This window comes from Thalassophryne amazonica, chromosome 8 (genome assembly GCF_902500255.1).
Source record: "Thalassophryne amazonica chromosome 8, fThaAma1.1, whole genome shotgun sequence".
Taxonomy (NCBI): Eukaryota; Metazoa; Chordata; class Actinopteri; order Batrachoidiformes; family Batrachoididae; genus Thalassophryne; species Thalassophryne amazonica.
The window spans coordinates 116257563-116275193 of NC_047110.1; the positions used below are offsets into that span (position 1 = coordinate 116257563).

The following is a 17631-nucleotide window of genomic DNA, read 5'->3' on the forward strand; positions in this document are numbered from 1 at the left end:
AAAGGCTGAAAGGGATGCCCACGTTTGGCTGCAGCATCCAGAGCAGTGGTGTCCAAAGTATTCCAGAAAGGGCCAAGAGGGGGCATGTTTTCTTTGCAGCCATGTGACTCCAACGAGTAATTTAACATCACTTTGAGCAGATGGGAGGAGTTCATCAGTGATTGAAACCTGCCCCCTCTTGACCCTTTCTGGAATACTTTGGACACCACTGAGCCAGGTTTCTACTTTTTGGAAATAAGGATGGACTGGTTGTCTGCCTGGGTGTTTGTCATCCAGGACCAAAGGCATGTCCGTAGTGTGGTTGATGTGCGGCACTCTGACTAATACAGACATTTGGAGTCAATACAAGCTTCATAAATAAGGTATATGTAATGAAGATTGTTGGAGGGGTTTTTTCCAGACTGGCACCAACAGTGAGGGTTTGTCATCTCTAACAGCACAGGTCAGACTAAACCTTTGGTCTAACTAAGTCTTTGGTCTCACCTGGAGGAAGAAAGAGAGTTGCAGTGAGTCTCTCCTCTGTAACTGGTATCCTCCGGACGCCGGGCGCCATGTACCAACGCTCCACCACCACACTGGCCAGTGGAGTCTGATCCATGAAGCCCTCAGACTGGTGACTCTGGTACACAGAAATCTTGAACACCATGGGAGTCTGGACATTCATCTTCCTCAGCCTAAAGGACAGCAGAACGTTACCTCTGATTCTGACTCTGTACTGATCAGTGTCTCCTTTCAACCTCCAATTCTGTCTACCTGAGTTCAGGTAGGCTGCCTGGTACTGGTCTGAGGCTCCACAGTAAACCCATTGGTTCAACCCCCAAATATGTTCCACCCAGACTGGGCTCCTCAACAACTGTCAAACAAAAAGAACAAACAATTGTGGATTCTTCAGGTTTTTAATTTTCATCAGCCTTTATAACAGGTCCGGTCTGGGAGCGTGCACGGGTGCAGATGCACCACACCGCACAACTACCCCAGATCCACGTAAACATCTGGTCCCCTCACACCTTCAGAGAGCTGCCATCTTCTTTCACCTCCATGATATTGGGAAGATTCCTGTCTTTGTCTCTTCCAGACTGAGTTACTTTAATATTTTATTTTCTGTCTTAAAAAATGGTTCAAAATGCTGCAGCTTGATTTCTGACAAGAAGAAGAAACTTTGATCACATTACTGATCACATTTGTTCTCCCTTCATTGGCTTCATGTTCATGTGAGGCCAGATTTTAAGATTTTGCCGTTGACTGCACATGGACTCGTGCCTCCCAATCAAGCTGAGCCAATTAAACCCTCAAACCATTGTAACAAAAGTTCACTATTTTTGTCAGTTGTTTCAGAGAATAAAAATTTTATGTATTTTCATCTCATTACATATAAACAAATGTTTCAACAATTTTTTTAAATTTCATTTTGATAATTATGGGCAGCACAGTGGATAAGTGGTTTGCACTGTTGCCTCACAGCAAGAAGGTCATGGGATCGATTCCCACCTGTGTCCTTTCTGTGTGGAGTTTGCGTGTTCTCCCTGTGTTTGTGTGGGTTACCCCCGATTGCTCCGGCTTCCTCCCACATCCAAAGACATGCGGGTTAGATGGACTGGAACTTTAAATTGACCATATGTGTGAATGTGTTTGTTTGTCTGTATGCGACCCTGTGACAGACTGGCGTCCAGTCCAGGGTGAACCTGTCTCATGCCCTATGACTGCTGGGATAGGCTCCAATCCCCCGTGACCCTTAATTGGAGTAAGCGGTTGAAGATGAGCGAGTGATAATTACGGCCAACAGTGTCAATAAACACTCATCACTCATGTTCAACCGCTTATCTGGAATCGGGTCGCAGGGGCAACAGCTCCAGCAGGGGACCCCAGACTTCCCTTTCCCAGGCCACACTGACCACCTCTGACTGGGGGATTCAATTCAATTTATTAATTTTACTGTATATAGCACCAAATCACAACAGAGTCATATCAAGGCGCCTCACACAAAACAATAAAAAAAAAACAAAATAAAATGAATTAAAATATTTAAAAAAGCACAGTAAAAGAGCAAAAAGTAAAAAGCATAGAAACATACTATGTCAGTATGCTGCCATACAAAAGGGAAAATAAGTGCGTCTTAAGTCTGGACTTGAAAGTCTCCACAGAATCTGACTGTTTTATTGATGCAGGGAGATCATTCCACAGAACAGGGGCGCGATAAGAGAAAGCTCTGTGACCCACAGACGTCTTATTCACCTTAGGGACACAGAGTAGTACTGCACCGAGAACACAGAGCCCGGGCCGGTACGTAGGGTTTAATTAGGTCAGCTTGGTAAGGAGGGGCCAGTCCATGAAGAACCTTAAAATCTGATCTCACTGGGACAGGAAGCCAGTGAAGAGACATAAAATGGGTGTAATGTGGTCAAACTTTCTGCTTTGTGTCAAAAGTCTTGCAGCAGCATTTTCAACCAATTGGAGACCCCTAATGCTGGACTGTGGTAAATCAGAAACTATAACATTGCAGTAGTCCAAACAAGAAGAGATAAACGCAGGGATCAGGGTCCCGGCATCAGTGTTGTGAAAGTGTAGGAACACGGACCCACAACAGGGGGCGCAATGAACGGACAATGGAGAAGGTAAATAACAAGGTTTACTATTGTGAAACGAGCACAATAAATACAACAATCACAATTTGGGGTCGAATCCGCTGGTGTCGTGTGGGCAGGCTCGAAGGTAGGAGACGTCCGTCTCAGTCGAACCGGAACCACCCAGATCTCCTCTGCCACCGAACCCTGGAAATACTGGAACCGCCAAGTCCCGAATTCCCAGGTGGCCACTGCCTCCGCTCGTCGGATCCGGTACTGCTGGCGGGAGAGAGCAACAACACACAGGTGTGGATGCGACCGCACCCAGTAACGGAGAGGGGAGAAGCCGCCTCCACCTCTTGTCAAAGTACAGCAGGAAGGTGAGTACTTATCCAAGCAATGAAGCTATCAGTAGTCAACATTCCTGAAAAGGTTTAACAAGTTTAGCTGGTTGTTCAGAATATAAATGCAGAGGATATTACCTCAGTCTTAGGCGATATCTCGGCCCTGAGGTGGAGACGCCGTCCTCCTGATATACCTCTGTGCTGAGTGGAACAGCTGTGTCTGGTGATGGGTGACAGCTGTCACCCAGGCTACTCCCATAAGGCGGCAGCGCCCTCTGGTGCCTGGAGCCCGCACTCCAGGCAGGGCGCCCTCTGGTGGTGGTGGGCCAGCAGTACCTCCTCTTCAGCGGCCCACACAACAATCAGCCATAGACAAGATGGGACAAATCTTTGCTATATTTCGCAGGTGGAAGAAAGCAGTCCTCGTAATATTTATTTTAAGAGCTGACGTAACATGTGAATTTCTCCACTGTGAGATCAATAAAGTCTTATCTTATATTTCTAATGTGGAGGTCAAAGGACAACAGAGGATCAAAAATTACCCCAAGTTTCCTCACTTTGTCAGTGTGATGTATGACACACGAGACTAGGTTAAGCGTTAACTGGTCAAATTGATGCCAATGTCTCACTGAACCAAGAACCATCATTTCAATCTTATCAGAGTTTAAAAGTAGGAAGTTTCCAAACATCCAGCTTCTCACTGATGCAAAGCAATCTTCTAAGGATTTTATGTGGATGAGGTGACCAGCAGTTATTGGTATGTATAACTGAGTATCATCAGCATAGCAGTGAAAGGTAATTCCAAAACATCACAATATGTGCCCAAGGGGTGCTATATAAAGGGAGAAAAGCAGGGGGCCTAAGATGGACCCCTGTGGGACCCCAAATTTCATGTCAGTAAGGTTAAAGGAAGTGTTACTGTAAAAAACACAGTGAGAACGAGTGGACAGGTATGATGTCAACCATGCAAGGGCACTCCCAGTAATCCCAAAATGATTTTCCAGCCTATCAAGTAGAATATGATGATCCACGGTATCAAACGCAGCACTGAGATCTAACAGCACCAGAACCGTAGTGGTGTACGAATCCACTGCAAGCAGAAGATCATTCACCACTTTAGTGAGAGCCGTCTCTGTGGAATGATATTTTCTAAAAGCAGACTGCAGTGGCTCAAAGAGATTATTCTCAGTAAGCCAGTCCACGAGCTGCCGTGACACCACTTTTTACAAAATTTTAGAGCAAAATGACAAATTTGATATCGGCCGATAGTTTTTCAATACAGTAGGGTCAAGATGAGGTTTCTTAAGTAATAGTTTAATCACTGCAGATTTGAAACATTTAGGAACAGATCCAGAAGTTAAAGAAAGATTAATCATTTCCAGCACAGTCGGCCCAAGAGCGGACCACGGGTCCTTAAACAGTTTTGTTGGTATAGGATCAAATAAGCAGGTTTGTGCTTTTTGTAGACGTTACAAGTTTTGTCGGCCAAGTGAGATACTATCAAATTCTGTAAATCTAGGTAATACCTCAGTAATGGTGCCCACCTCAATAGCAGGGTGTAGTGGTTGGGTTAAGGCATGCTGGGATATGTTTAACCTGATGTCTTCTATTTTCTTCTCGAAGTAATCCATGAAGTCCTGTGCTGAAAAGGGAGAGTGATTTACAGGTGGCTGTCTATTAATAAGTGTTGCCACCATGTCGAACAATTACTTTGAGTTATGCTTGTTTTTATTGATCAGATCAGAGTAATAGGTCCACTTTGTAGCCAGTAATGAATGCGTATAGTCTAAGATAGCATCACGCCACACAAAGTGGGGATCCTGAGATATAATCTTTCCACCTAGTCCTGGGTGTTCCCTGGGGTCTCCTCCCAGATGGACATACCTGGAACACCTCCCTCGGGAGGCACCCAGGAGGCATCCTTACCAGCTGCCTGAGCCATCTCAGCTGGTTCCTGTCAACTCGAAGGAGCAGCGGCTCTACTCGAAGCTCCCCTCGGATGACCGAGCTTCTCACCCTATCACTCAGGGAGACACCAGCCACCCTACTAAGGAAGCCCATTTCAGCCGCTTGTACCCGCGATGTAGTTCTTTGGGTCATGACTCAGCACTCATGACCATAGGTGAGAGTGGGAACGAAGACTGACCAGTACATCGAGAGCTTCGCCTTTTGGCTCAGCTCTCTTTTCATCACAATAGTACAGTAGAGCGAATGCAACACCACCCCTGCTGCGCCAATTCTATGGACAATCTCATGCTCCATTGTCCCCTCCCTCGTGAACAAGACCCCGAGGTACTTGAACTCCTTCACTTGGGGCAAGACCTCATTCCGTACCCGGAGTAGGCAATCCATCGGTTTCCTGCTGAGAACCATGGCCTCAGATTTACAGATGCTGATCCTCATCCCAGTCACTTCACACTCGGCCCTGAACCAATCCAGTGAGTGTTGGAGGTCACAGGCCTATGAAGCCAACAGGACCACATCATCTGCAAAAAGCAGTGATGAGACCCTGAGGCCACCAAACTGGAAACCCTCCTCCCGACTACGCCTCGATATCCTGTCCATGAATATCACAAACAGGATTGGTGACAAGGCGCAGCCCTGGCGGAGGCCAACCCCCACCGGAAACGGATCCAACTTACTACAGAGCACCCGAACACAGTTCTCGCTTTGCAAGTACATAAATTAGATGGCCCTGAGAAGGGACCCCCTCACTCCATAATCCCGCAGCACCTCCCACAGTATCTCCTGGGGTACCCAATCATGCGCCTTCTCCAAGTCCACAAAGCACATGTAGACTGGATGGGCATACTCCCAGGCCCCCTCCAGTAGCCTTGTGAGAGTGAAGAGCTAGCCGGTTGTTCCACGACCAGGACGGAACCCGCATTGTTCCTCTTCAATCAGGAGGTTCGACTATCGGCCGAACCCTCCTTTCCAGCACCGTGGAGGAGACTATACCAGAGAGGTTGAGTAGTGTGATGACCCTCTAATTGGCACACACTCTGTGGCCCCCTTTTTTAAATATGGGGACCACCACCCCAGTCTGCCACTCCTTAGTCACTGTCCCAGACCTCAAAGCAATGTTGAAGAGACGTCTGATCTAAGACCTTCCACACCCAGAGCCTTCAGCATTTCTGGATGGGTATCATCAACCCCCGGGGCCTTGCCACTGTGGAGTTGTTTGACTACCTCAGTGACTTCCACCAGGGAAATTTGTGAAAATCCTCCATCAGCTTCCAGCTCTGCCCCTACTACAGAGTGTGCTCCAGTCTGATGCAGGAGTTCCTCAAAGTGTTCCTTCCAGCACCAGATTACATCCTCACCCTAGGTCAAGAGAGTCCCATCCTTACTGTAGACAGCTTGGATGGTTCCCCTTGGTGCTGACTAGGGGTGGGTATCTAATCATTAAGAAATTATTTGATCCACCAACATCAATAACCTTTTTGCTTAATGATTCCCTTATCAGTCATTCAGTTCAGGACACCAGAGCAGCCACTGTTTTTGAGACTGCAGACTGCAGTGGGTCTGCTTAAAGCAACGAAGCAGCGCTTCAACCCGCTGTTTGCTGGTTCTCTGCTTCACTGGTTTTCAGAAGCGGCAAGTCTGCAATTTCTTCATTAACCCCTCTCAAAGCCATTTAAAGATGTCAGTTGTGAATCACTTTTGTGTGGATTAAAGTCATGAACTGGGACTCTTGTCTTGTTGCGGGCAAGAAATGAGAATCGTCCTCCGTTCCACACTGGAGTTTTACACGATTGTTCGCTGATGTGAGAACCAGCCGGTGTGAGGAGCTCAGCCCAAAGTTGTCCATTGGGTAAAGGAAATAATAATAGTAATATCCTCTGTTTTGTGGGACTAAGGGCACAGCTCTCAAAAGCTGTGCAGATTTCGGTCAGAATTAGTAACTAAAGAGTGAATCGCCATTTTAAATCAAATGACACCTCTTTCCAAACATTATAATACAAACATAAAAGTACAACCGACCAAAGCCATTTCTTTCCCCTTTTTTTTTTTTTTTTTTTTGCTGGAGAACATAATTATCTAAATGAAAATAAAGGAGGAGTTGCCTATTAAAGACTCATACAATCCACGGACAGACAGACCAGATGATTCACTGTGTTTGTGATGGTTTAATAAAGTTTCAAGCTCCGCACATCCAAAAAACAAAAACAAAGGAATACTAGTTCACCGTTTCATTGTCATAAATTTTCTGTACCGCTGATGGATCCGGTGGCATCGGAGACATAGTGAGCGAACGCCTCCCAGTTGTGTCCACCCTCACACTGGTGCAGGGCGTGAAGGGTCACCTTGGAACCAGGACACAGGTTCTGCACCAGAATGGACAACTTCTCGTCCACGAGGACTCTGGACGGTTGGACGGACAACCTGATGTAGCAACTCTTCCTGTCCATATTGATCTGAAAAAAAACAAAAACAAAAAAAAAAAACACAAAACATTGCTGGTGGTATGACATACTACACTCAACACTGTCTGTGCTGCCCCCTACAGGACAGCGTTCAAATGGCAAACAGTTGATTGCTTAACTTCAGCCTTCTGATATGATTCTTATAAATTCATTCCAAATTAATTATTTTCAGAACTGAACAAAAACTAAAGTCAGTTTGCAAGAAATATAAACTTGGAACAGTTTAATGTGAGAATCTGCATTTGACATTTACTTTGTATTCATTTTTAAATTGAACTTTTGATTTTTTAAATTGTTGACAAGAAAAATCAGAGTTCTGGTGAGACAGAAAGTCCAGTTCAGTGCACATCAGCTGACTCCCTGATACACTTCCAGTGGGCACATTCCTGTTTAACTGAAACCCCACCGACCCAACCCCAACGCTAGGGCTGTCACAATTATTACAATATTCGCCAATCGTGATTATTTTTTATATTCGCGAATATTTTTCATAATTGCGATTACTGTGAATTATTTATTTTATCCACAAAGTTGCATAAAGTGACTCAGAATCTGATGTTATCGTGCAGCAGCAGCCCCATGCAGCCCCATGCCTCACTCACTCTGTTTCCTTTCGTCTTGGTCGGATGGTTAGCGAGGCTCGGATAATAACATGGAGCGTGAGGAGGTTCTGGTTCCAAAGCCACGTACCACGGCATGCAGCTGTGGCATGTGGATGCATTTCGGTTTTAAGTAGGGCTGCCATGACTAGTCGACTAGTCACGACTACATTGACTATTAAAATCGTCAACAACTAATTTAGTGGTCGACGAGTCATTTATTAGTCTTTGTTTTTCACTCAATTCATAGTTTTAGGCAGCGAGCCGTCCTGCCGTCATTTTGATATTCAAATTTTGAAAAAGGCAGCGATTAAAACAGTGGCCGTCTTGTTCAAAGCCGAGAGAGGATTTTAACCCGAGTGAACATGTTAACAAAAAACTAAACCAAACCGTGGAGCTGCTTTTACTTCTCTCTACCCGTGTGGTTCTGCCGCTCCTGTCCTGTTCACACCATGTGCCCTTCGTATGCTGAAATTATGAGATCATGAGATGAAATAAACAGTCAAATATCCTTAAAAAAATCCTTAAAAATTAGAATATATAAATGAACTGAACAAAAATCATGCATACACAGGTTAAAAAAAAACCCTGATGTGCAGAAGTTGTGCAGTAATGTTCAGAGGCACAGATCACAACAAGCAGGTGAGAAATGTGTCCGCCGGCTTGCCGTGCCACGTCATCACAGTTCCTGGCAGAAAAGTGCTGTATAAATTATGGTGTCAGATCAGCGCCAAAACCACACTCATGTGTAGATGGGTGATTCTTAGACTACGGGCACTTATTATGTCCTTTGATCATATTGTATGAAAAACAGAAAAAAGGGGAAATTTCACACTTTTATAGTTATCTTTACAATGAAACTGTGTTAAGAAATTTGTTCTAGTAGTCTATGATGACTTTTTCACCTTTTTTCAGCATCATTATATGCAAATATTGCTGTTTTGTGCTTGTCCCACACCCAGACTTTTGATCTTCAATGATAAAAATGGATGGTAAAGAAACATTATTTCTAATGTTTTAAAATATCTCTGAATAAAATATCAGTAAAATAATCAAAACATAATTGGGGTATTCAATGTCATACAACTGGTGTGATTTTTTTTAAACAAAATGTAGTTGTCCCACACTATTGCCGTAATTTCCACCACAACACTGTAATGTTCCTTTAAACAGTTTGTATGAAAGATTGTTTGGGTAGTTTCTATGGAGATAAACAGTGACATCAGAGCACATGTATATAGCACCAAATCACAACAAACAGTTGCCCCAAGGTGCTTTATATTGTAAGGCAATGGTGTGGTGGAAATTACATTTACAAGGCCAATAGTGCCCGTAGTTAAAGAATCACCCAGATATTATCTCTGCACATGCAAAGGTGTTGCACACAAGGACCAGTGCACCCCCCCCCCCCCCCTGCAAATTTGCACAACGTAGGATGGTAGGGGAAGGTTCCGCCCTTTTGGCCTCTGATTGGCTAGAAGGTGAGCAGCAGTAGAAGTCTGTTTTGCTGGAGCAGATGGGGTGATAAATGGTGGATGAGGTGTGTGTGTGGAGTGTGTGTAATATATATAAAATGCAGTATGTTTGGTCCACTGGGGGGGGGGGGGGGTATGTTTCTGATTGTGATTTGAGTGTGTTGAACTGAACTGGGACAAAGTCATAGTAACATTTCTGAGTGAGATATGTTCATATTTTGATGACTGCACAGAGAAAAGTGGAAATTCTGGAAAATGTGCCAATCTTGGTGACATGTTTATTTGAACAAACCTTCCTCAGGTTTTGTTTGAGAGCTTTGGTGGTGGAACAATTTGATTCTGTCTGTGCCACTATAATGTAAACAGCTCTGGTCATGTGACAAATTGCACTACATATGTTATGATTTGAGGCCAGGGTCTGAACTGAGTCTGAGATTTCCCAAATGCAGGGCAGTCATGACAAATAGTTGAATTTCAAAGAATACCAGGTTTAATGCAGGGTTGGTGGCAAAGATACAAAAACAGTGGAGGAGCAGGAACAACAAAAATACAATGTTCACCCACGCAGGGTGTGGGGAGGTCCAGGGCATGAGGAGGCAAGGCAAAACTCAGGTAGACAATCTTCCAGGAAGTCCAAAAAAACAGAACTAAGTACTTACAAAAATGGAGCAGTGGAGAACACAAGACATCAGAGAGAGTGAGCAGTCAGTTTAACTACAGAATGATAAGTAGTACGGCACGGACGAAGACAAACAGCAACGCATGGGCCAGCTACAATATGGACCAGCAAGGGACATGAACACAGGTGAGGTTAAATACTGAGTCTGATGAGTGGATTAATTCCAGCTGGAAACTCAGATAAGGGGTGTGAAGACTAAATTAAGACACTAGATGGCGGCACAGAACAGAACATACATGAACAAAGAGCGCAGACATGAAGTGCCCCAACATACTAATAAGCCTAATGACACAGAAGCAAACTAGAAGTGACGTGACAAGTGACAGACAGGGTCCTCATGCCACCTGACACAGATGCCCCGGTTGCCCTGGTGGGCCTGGTTGCCCTGGTGGGCCTGGTTGCCCTAGTGGGCCCGGTTGCCCTGGTGGGCCCAGTTGCCCTGGTTGCCACAGTGGGCCCAGTTGCCCTGGTGAGCCTAGTTGCCCCAGTTGCCCTAGTTGCCCTGGTGGGCCTGGTTGCCCCGGTGGGCCTCACTCGATGTTGGGTATCACGCTGAAAGTCGCTGTGTCCTGTGAGTACGAACATTATTTTGTGAAAGTGTGAAACAAGTTGGAGTCAGTCAGTCGGAACGTTTCCTGACATCTGCTGAGGAAGATTCACACCGTTTAGATTCTGAAACTATTGTAAAAAAACAGATATAAGTGATTTGAGGATCTGAGAGGCGTTTTAGTGACCAGCCTGTCAATCATTACTGAGAAACAATCTCCGCCACGACCTCAGGTGACCTCTCACAGATCCTTCTGATTTTTTATTTTTCTGGTCTGTCTGTGGATGGCCCTCATGTCCTCATGTCCCATGTGGTCCTTCATATTAAACATGTCAGGTTCAGCTGGTGTCTATTTAGTCATTTATTAAACAGGTCCCGTACAAAATCCTGGAATAGCTGCAGGCGGCTCCTGTGCAGCTCACAAACATTCCAGAATAAAAGGTTTGTCTGTTAAAACATAATAAAGTCCGGATCATGTGTCAGTTACTCACCGCTTCGACGGACGTCACGCAACTGACACGGACCACCGTCTCCTTTTCCTCAAATAGCGCCCCCAGTGGCCACTGAAAGAACTACAATGGACTCGGCGTTTATCACGTGACACAGGAACAAATGGAGTGCGATGACCACAATAAAAGAATAAAATCATAAAGTCATAAAAACACTTTGGAGGCAGGCATCGTGTTTCCAGAGACATTAGATGTAATATTTGTAGAAATCCACTCGGAAAAAAACAAACAAAAACAAAACAGAAAATAAGAGCAGCAAGATAAATAGATAACTACACATTTGACTGAGAACAACTTGAAAAATGATCATTTGATAATGAGAATTAGAACATCACAAAATTTGGCCAAATTAATACCCACCCACCCCCCAGCAGCGCTATTTTAAATTCTTTATTTTCAGTTAAGAACAAACTACCACCCCCCCCCCCCCCCCCAAAAAAAAGGATGCTCCATTAATTCACAGTAAATGTGTCAGACAGATCAAAGGTCTGAACTTGTGAATATTCACTGGAGTCAAATACAAAGAAAATTATCGTGGACACACTGTACCATGCATTAATAGAGGCAGACAGACCGTCCTGACTATGTTCCTGACCACAGAGCCCTATGTACCGCGCATTAATAGAGGCAGACAGACCGTCCTGACTATGTTCCTGACCACAGAGCCCTATGTACCGCGCATTAATAGAGGCAGACAGACCGTCCTGACTATGTTCCTGACCACAGAGCCCTATGTACCGCGCATTAATAGAGGCAGACAGACCGTCCTGACTATGTTCCTGACCACAGAGCCCTATGTACCGCGCATTAATAGAGGCAGACAGACCGTCCTGACTATGTTCCTGACCACAGAGCCCTATGTACCGCGCATTAATAGAGGCAGACAGACCGTCCTGACTATGTTCCTGACCACAGAGCCCTATGTACCGCGCATTAATAGAGGCAGACAGACCGTCCTGACTATGTTCCTGACCACAGAGCCCTATGTACCGCGCATTAATAGAGGCAGACAGACCGTCCTGACTATGTTCCTGACCACAGAGCCCTATGTACCGCGCATTAATAGAGGCAGACAGACCGTCCTGACTATGTTCCTGACCACAGAGCCCTATGTACCGCGCATTAATAGAGACAGACAGACCGTCCTGACTATGTTCCTGACCACAGAGCCCTATGTACCGCGCATTAATAGAGGCAGACAGACCGTCCTGACTATGTTCCTGACCACAGAGCCCTATGTACCGCGCATTAATAGAGGCAGACAGACCGTCCTATGTTCCTGACCACAGAGCCCTATGTACCGCGCATTAATAGAGGCAGACAGACCGTCCTGACTATGTTCCTGACCACAGAGCCCTATGTACCGCGCATTAATAGAGGCAGACAGACCGTCCTGACTATGTTCCTGACCACAGAGCCCTATGTACCGCGCATTAATAGAGGCAGACAGACCGTCCTGACTATGTTCCTGACCACAGAGCCCTATGTACCGCGCATTAATAGAGGCAGACAGACCGTCCTGACTATGTTCCTGACCACAGAGCCCTATGTACCGCGCATTAATAGAGGCAGACAGACCGTCCTGACTATGTTCCTGACCACAGAGCCCTATGTACCGCGCATTAATAGAGGCAGACAGACCGTCCTGACTATGTTCCTGACCACAGAGCCCTATGTTCATCCTCAGCTGTGATGTTTAAGTCTGATTCCTACCTCTCCTTGGCCATACACAGAGCTGGTTTAGGACTCTCAGATATTAACAAAGAGTATACTTTAGAAATAAACTTACATGGTTCACTGTCAAGTATCAGCTTTTCCGTCTCAGTGAGTTTGGGCAAAACCACAGTATTGTTCTAAGTGCTTCTCAAAAATGACTGCAGTTGGAGGTAACAAAAGAAAGTATCGTTAGACAAATTATATTTTCCTCTTAATTGTTCAAAAGTCATGAAAAGTCCATTCTTATAACAGTCCTCCAGGTTACAAAGCCCATGTAACTGTGTAAAGTAAGTAAAAAGTAAGTAATAACGGAACTTTTCAAAGTAACTGTTGCAGCATTGATGAGACCCCGACTGTGAGGCGGGGCCACGACAGACCAGAAGTCTAATAGAGGAAAACGTTTCTATTCACCCTATTGACGTATCCCATAATCCCTTGCACGCCAGAGAGTTGCTGCAGTCAAACAACATAGAGAATCCACACGATGACAATTGTAAATGAATATTATACTAGAAAAATGTAATTGTAAAAATGTAATAATATACTAGAAAAATGTAATTTTTTTATAATAAGAGACTGCTGCATGATACCCTTAAAACCTGCTAAAACAATTATAACAAATAATCCATGTCTGTTACGTTTAATCTGCGTGGAATTTAATAAACGCAAATCGAATTTCAGACATATTATATATATTAGTCTGGAACAAAGAGGACAAACAGTGTTGTAAAGAACAATAATCAAGATGTTAAAGAGCAAACTTCACTTTCCCCCAGAACGACATGATCAATCAATCAATCAATCAATCAATCAATCAATCAATCAATCAATCAATCAATTTTTTTATATAGCGCCAAATCACAACAAACAGTTGCCCCAAGGCGCTTTATATTGTAAGGCAAGGCCATACAATAATTATGTAAAACCCCAACGGTCAAAACGACCCCCTGTGAGCAAGCACTTGGCTACAGTGGGAAGGAAAAACTCCCTTTTAACAGGAAGAAACCTTCAGCAGAACCAGGCTCAGGGAGGGGCAGTCTTCTGCTGGGACTGGTTGGGGCTGAGGGAGAGAACCAGGAAAAAGACATGCTGTGGAGGGGAGCAGAGATCGATCACTAATGATTAAATGCAGAGTGGTCAGGAAGTGATTGTAGCTCACAGCAGCTCTCACTGAAAATAACGGAGAGACAGACTGTGATTCTCACATGTTTACATAAAATAAACACAATAACAACATCTATAAACCCAGAGAATATATTCATGAGAGTTTTAGGCACAATATAAAAATAGTTTTATGTTGTGATGTTAATGCTGTTGTCTGTGTGCAGCGGTTAAAGTGCAGCGTGATCAGAGAGTCTCAATGCAGTTCTCAATGTTACTGAGAATGTTACTGCGCGGCGAACTCTCCGAGGTTTTGTGGGATTTGAAATGTCAGTAGGGCGAATGCAAATGCTAAGCAACATGTCATGGCGACAGCCAATCAGAGTACAAAGGCAGCATGACATCACATATTTTGTAAACATTAGTGAGACATTAGTGAGAAATAAACACTTCTAAATTGAAACAAATAAACAAACAAAAGAGTTTTATAACCAGATGAAACCTCAGAAGGGATTTACAGACATCTTACGGACATGTACCAGGTCGTAATCATGTTTATTTCTGCTCTAAAGTTGGACATTTTAACATGGAGTCCTACGGGAATGTACTCTGTTTTGGAGCAGTCATGGCACTGCAACATTTTCTTCTTTTTATATATATATATATATATATATATATATATATATATATATATATATATATATATATATGTGTGTGTGTGTGTGTGTGTGTGTGTGTGTCAAATTGATGAGGTCCATTGGAATCTCATGTGGGTCTGTTACTCCAATCCAGTAGGTGGCAGCTGCGCAGCTTCAAGCTTGATGTCAACTCTTGTTATGCCAAGAGAAGAAGAAAAAAAAGAAGAAGAAGACGTTCGTCAGACACAAAGTGAGTAAAATGTTTTTTAAAGTCATGTTAAATTTAATATGTCGTCACTTTGTTGAGATTGTTGTTTGTTTAAACGTTTTAATATCTGCGGCAGAATCACATTAACACAAAGTGATTTTATTTACTCGTTTTTTAAAGACGGTTTGTTACATATTAAACTTTAGTCACATTTTAAATTCACACTTTGGAATAAGAACATTTAACTGTGAATAAAACGTTACAGGTATCAGATGGACATTAATATTTTGATCTTAATCTGAATAAACCGAGCGGAGTCGGACCGGATGTTGGAGTCAGAAATAAGAAATCTGAGTCTGATCATCCAAGAAACCAAATGACTTCAATCAGACGAGGAATGACAGACTCAGTCAAGGTGGAGGTGGGATTACACCAAGGATCAGCTCTGAGTCCTTTCTGTTCGCAGTGGACAGGTTGACGAAATCCATGTTTAATCCAATATAGTTTGAAGAATACACAGTCTGGTGAAGTAGGGACTTTGAAGGTTGGAGCAGAGATAGAGGAGAGAGGAGGAGATTCATCTCACTGACATCACTGTGCCAAATCCTTAATATGAGGCATCATTGTAAAGCACAATGGAAAAGCTCTAAATGCAGGTTCATTCCATACACTGGATCTCTGAACCAGGGTTGGAACGACTCCCATAAAAGACTCAGGTCAATTCTGCTGAAAATCCAAATTGACTTTTTGACTGCATGGACACAGTGGCGTCACTGGAAACAACATTTTGGATATTGAAGTGAAGCTGGTGCTGTCTGCTGGTGGACATTGGTCCAAGTTGGTTTTCTGTAGAAAAAGAAGATTGAAGCTATAAACACTTAAATTATTAAATACAAATTATTTAGATTTTTCTTTAAATTGTAGGAAACTTGCACTTTTGCAATTATGACTTGTTCAGAAAAACACAATTAGTTGACTTGTCAGATGCTGACCAGCTCGTCACACTTGACTATTACGAGTCTACACTCGACATGATTGTGCCACCTTGGTTAAAACCACACCCTCCAAAACGCAGTCGCCTTGTTTCTGTGATTACCTGCATGACCTCAAGCATAAGGCTAGAGGTCGAGAATGTAAATGGTGTAGTTCAAAATTAGAAGTATTCCACCTCACGTGGCGTGATGCTATCTTAGACTACAAGCATGTATTATTGGCTACAAAGTGGACCTATTACTCTGATTTGATCAACAAAAACAAGCATAACTCAAAGTTCTTGTTCGACTCGGTGGCAACACTTATTCATGGACAGCCACCTGTAGTTCGCTCTCCTTTTACAGCACAAGATTTCCTGGATTACTTTGAGAAGAAAATAGAATATAAACAAAAATAGCACATAAACAAAATACCAACATAAGAATCTCTTACTAACAAAACTTAAAAAAAAACAAACCCCCCCCCCCCCAAAAAAAACAAGAAAATACAACAGTAATTTAAACAATTTCCCAATTGGGTGTGGCTGAAAGGGCATGGGCTGAAGCAAAAGCTTATAAACGCCCATCCCTACACCAGTTACTATACACATTTAAATGCACTCAGAACAAGGTACCAATCAGAAAAATAACATAACTGAACAGAATAAAACAATCAATAATATGATGTGCAAATAAACAAAAAAGAACCACAAAAACAGTTTGCCTAACATAGCATACTATAGTAAGAATTTACATTGTTTTTATAAAGTTTTTTGACCAGATGATTTAATACTATCAAAACAATTATTCCAGATTCTAACACCTTTTACAGAAATACAATGACTTTTAACAGTAGTTCAAATCTTTCTTCTCTCAAGTGTCAGTGTTCCTCGCAAATGATAACTGGACTCCCTCATTTAAAACAACTCCTGAACGTTAGTTTTAACTTTGTACATGGTCTGTATCATAAAATAATCCACCAAATCTTGAAATTTCGAAGTACACAGACAAGCAAACATTGGTTCATAATATGGTTTTTACTTATAACTCTTACAGCTTTCTTTTGTAAGAGAAAAACTTTTGTCTTTTCCGCCTTTGTGCTCCGGATGAGACCTTTTGCCCAGTGCACATAAACTTGGTTAAAGGTGAATTGTTTAACCTGATTGGGCAAAGTGCAATATTGAAACTGGTGGAAACGTGCAATATAAAAACTGTTTACAAGTGCCATATAAGAGCTGTTGAGAAAGGGTGCAATGAAATGGCAATAATGAAATGTGTGATTGACAAACTGTATTTTGTAACATTGAGAATATATTTTAAATAATTGCATTTTTATTTTAAATTGTGAAAATAAAACTACATTTTGATAAGCAGTGTTGTATAAAGTACCGGAAAATCACACTTAAGTAAAGGTACAGATACCCATTTAAAAAATGACTTTGGTAGAAGTTCAGGTAACCGATTGAAATGCTACTCAAGTAAAAGTCTCTAGTATTTATTGTACTTAAGTATGACAAGTAATGTACAACTAAATGTACTCAAGTATTGAAAGTAAAAGTACAAGTAAATGTTAATAATCAAAAATGGACCAATTTTTTTATATTACAAAGTTTATCTAGGCTTGTAAATGACTGGTAGTATTAGTCAAAATACTGAAAATTGTGCACATCACAAAAAAACACTTCAGAAACAAGGTTTCAAAACCTAAATGAGAGTAGGCTACTCACTAGGTGTTCACAGGAAACGGGTATTTATTTCTATATGTATTTATTTATTTTCATTGTTACATGGTTTTATCTTTTCTGTTGTGTTTTGTTTCATTAGGTTCTTTTTGTCTCTTTTTCTAAAATTGTATT

At 42.7% G+C, this 17631-nt stretch overlaps 2 protein-coding genes across 4 annotated transcripts in view; one reads left to right on the forward strand and one right to left on the reverse strand.

The window, feature by feature from the left end:
• Positions 1-11159, reverse strand: part of LOC117516381 (peroxisomal succinyl-coenzyme A thioesterase-like) — a 52394-nt gene extending 41235 nt beyond the window's left edge. Inside the window, exons 1-4 of the mRNA XM_034177352.1 lie at positions 11124-11159; positions 7122-7323; positions 754-853; positions 484-674 (exon numbers count right to left, since the gene is read on the reverse strand). Of these exons, the coding sequence (XP_034033243.1) occupies positions 484-674; positions 754-853; positions 7122-7317 (487 nt within the window). The 5' untranslated portion in view covers positions 7318-7323; positions 11124-11159. The remainder of the gene's footprint in view (positions 1-483; positions 675-753; positions 854-7121; positions 7324-11123) is intronic.
• Positions 11160-14802: 3643 nt separating this feature from the next.
• ftsj1 (FtsJ RNA 2'-O-methyltransferase 1) overlaps positions 14803-17631 on the forward strand; it is a 70912-nt gene continuing 68083 nt past the window's right edge. For 2 of the 3 annotated variants that reach the window (XM_034177355.1, XM_034177353.1), the window contains exon 1: positions 14806-14846. The gene's annotated coding sequence lies outside the window, so the exon portion shown is untranslated. Of the gene's footprint in view, positions 14847-17631 lie in introns of all 3 variants that reach the window. The other variant, XM_034177354.1, reaches the window with a different exon arrangement.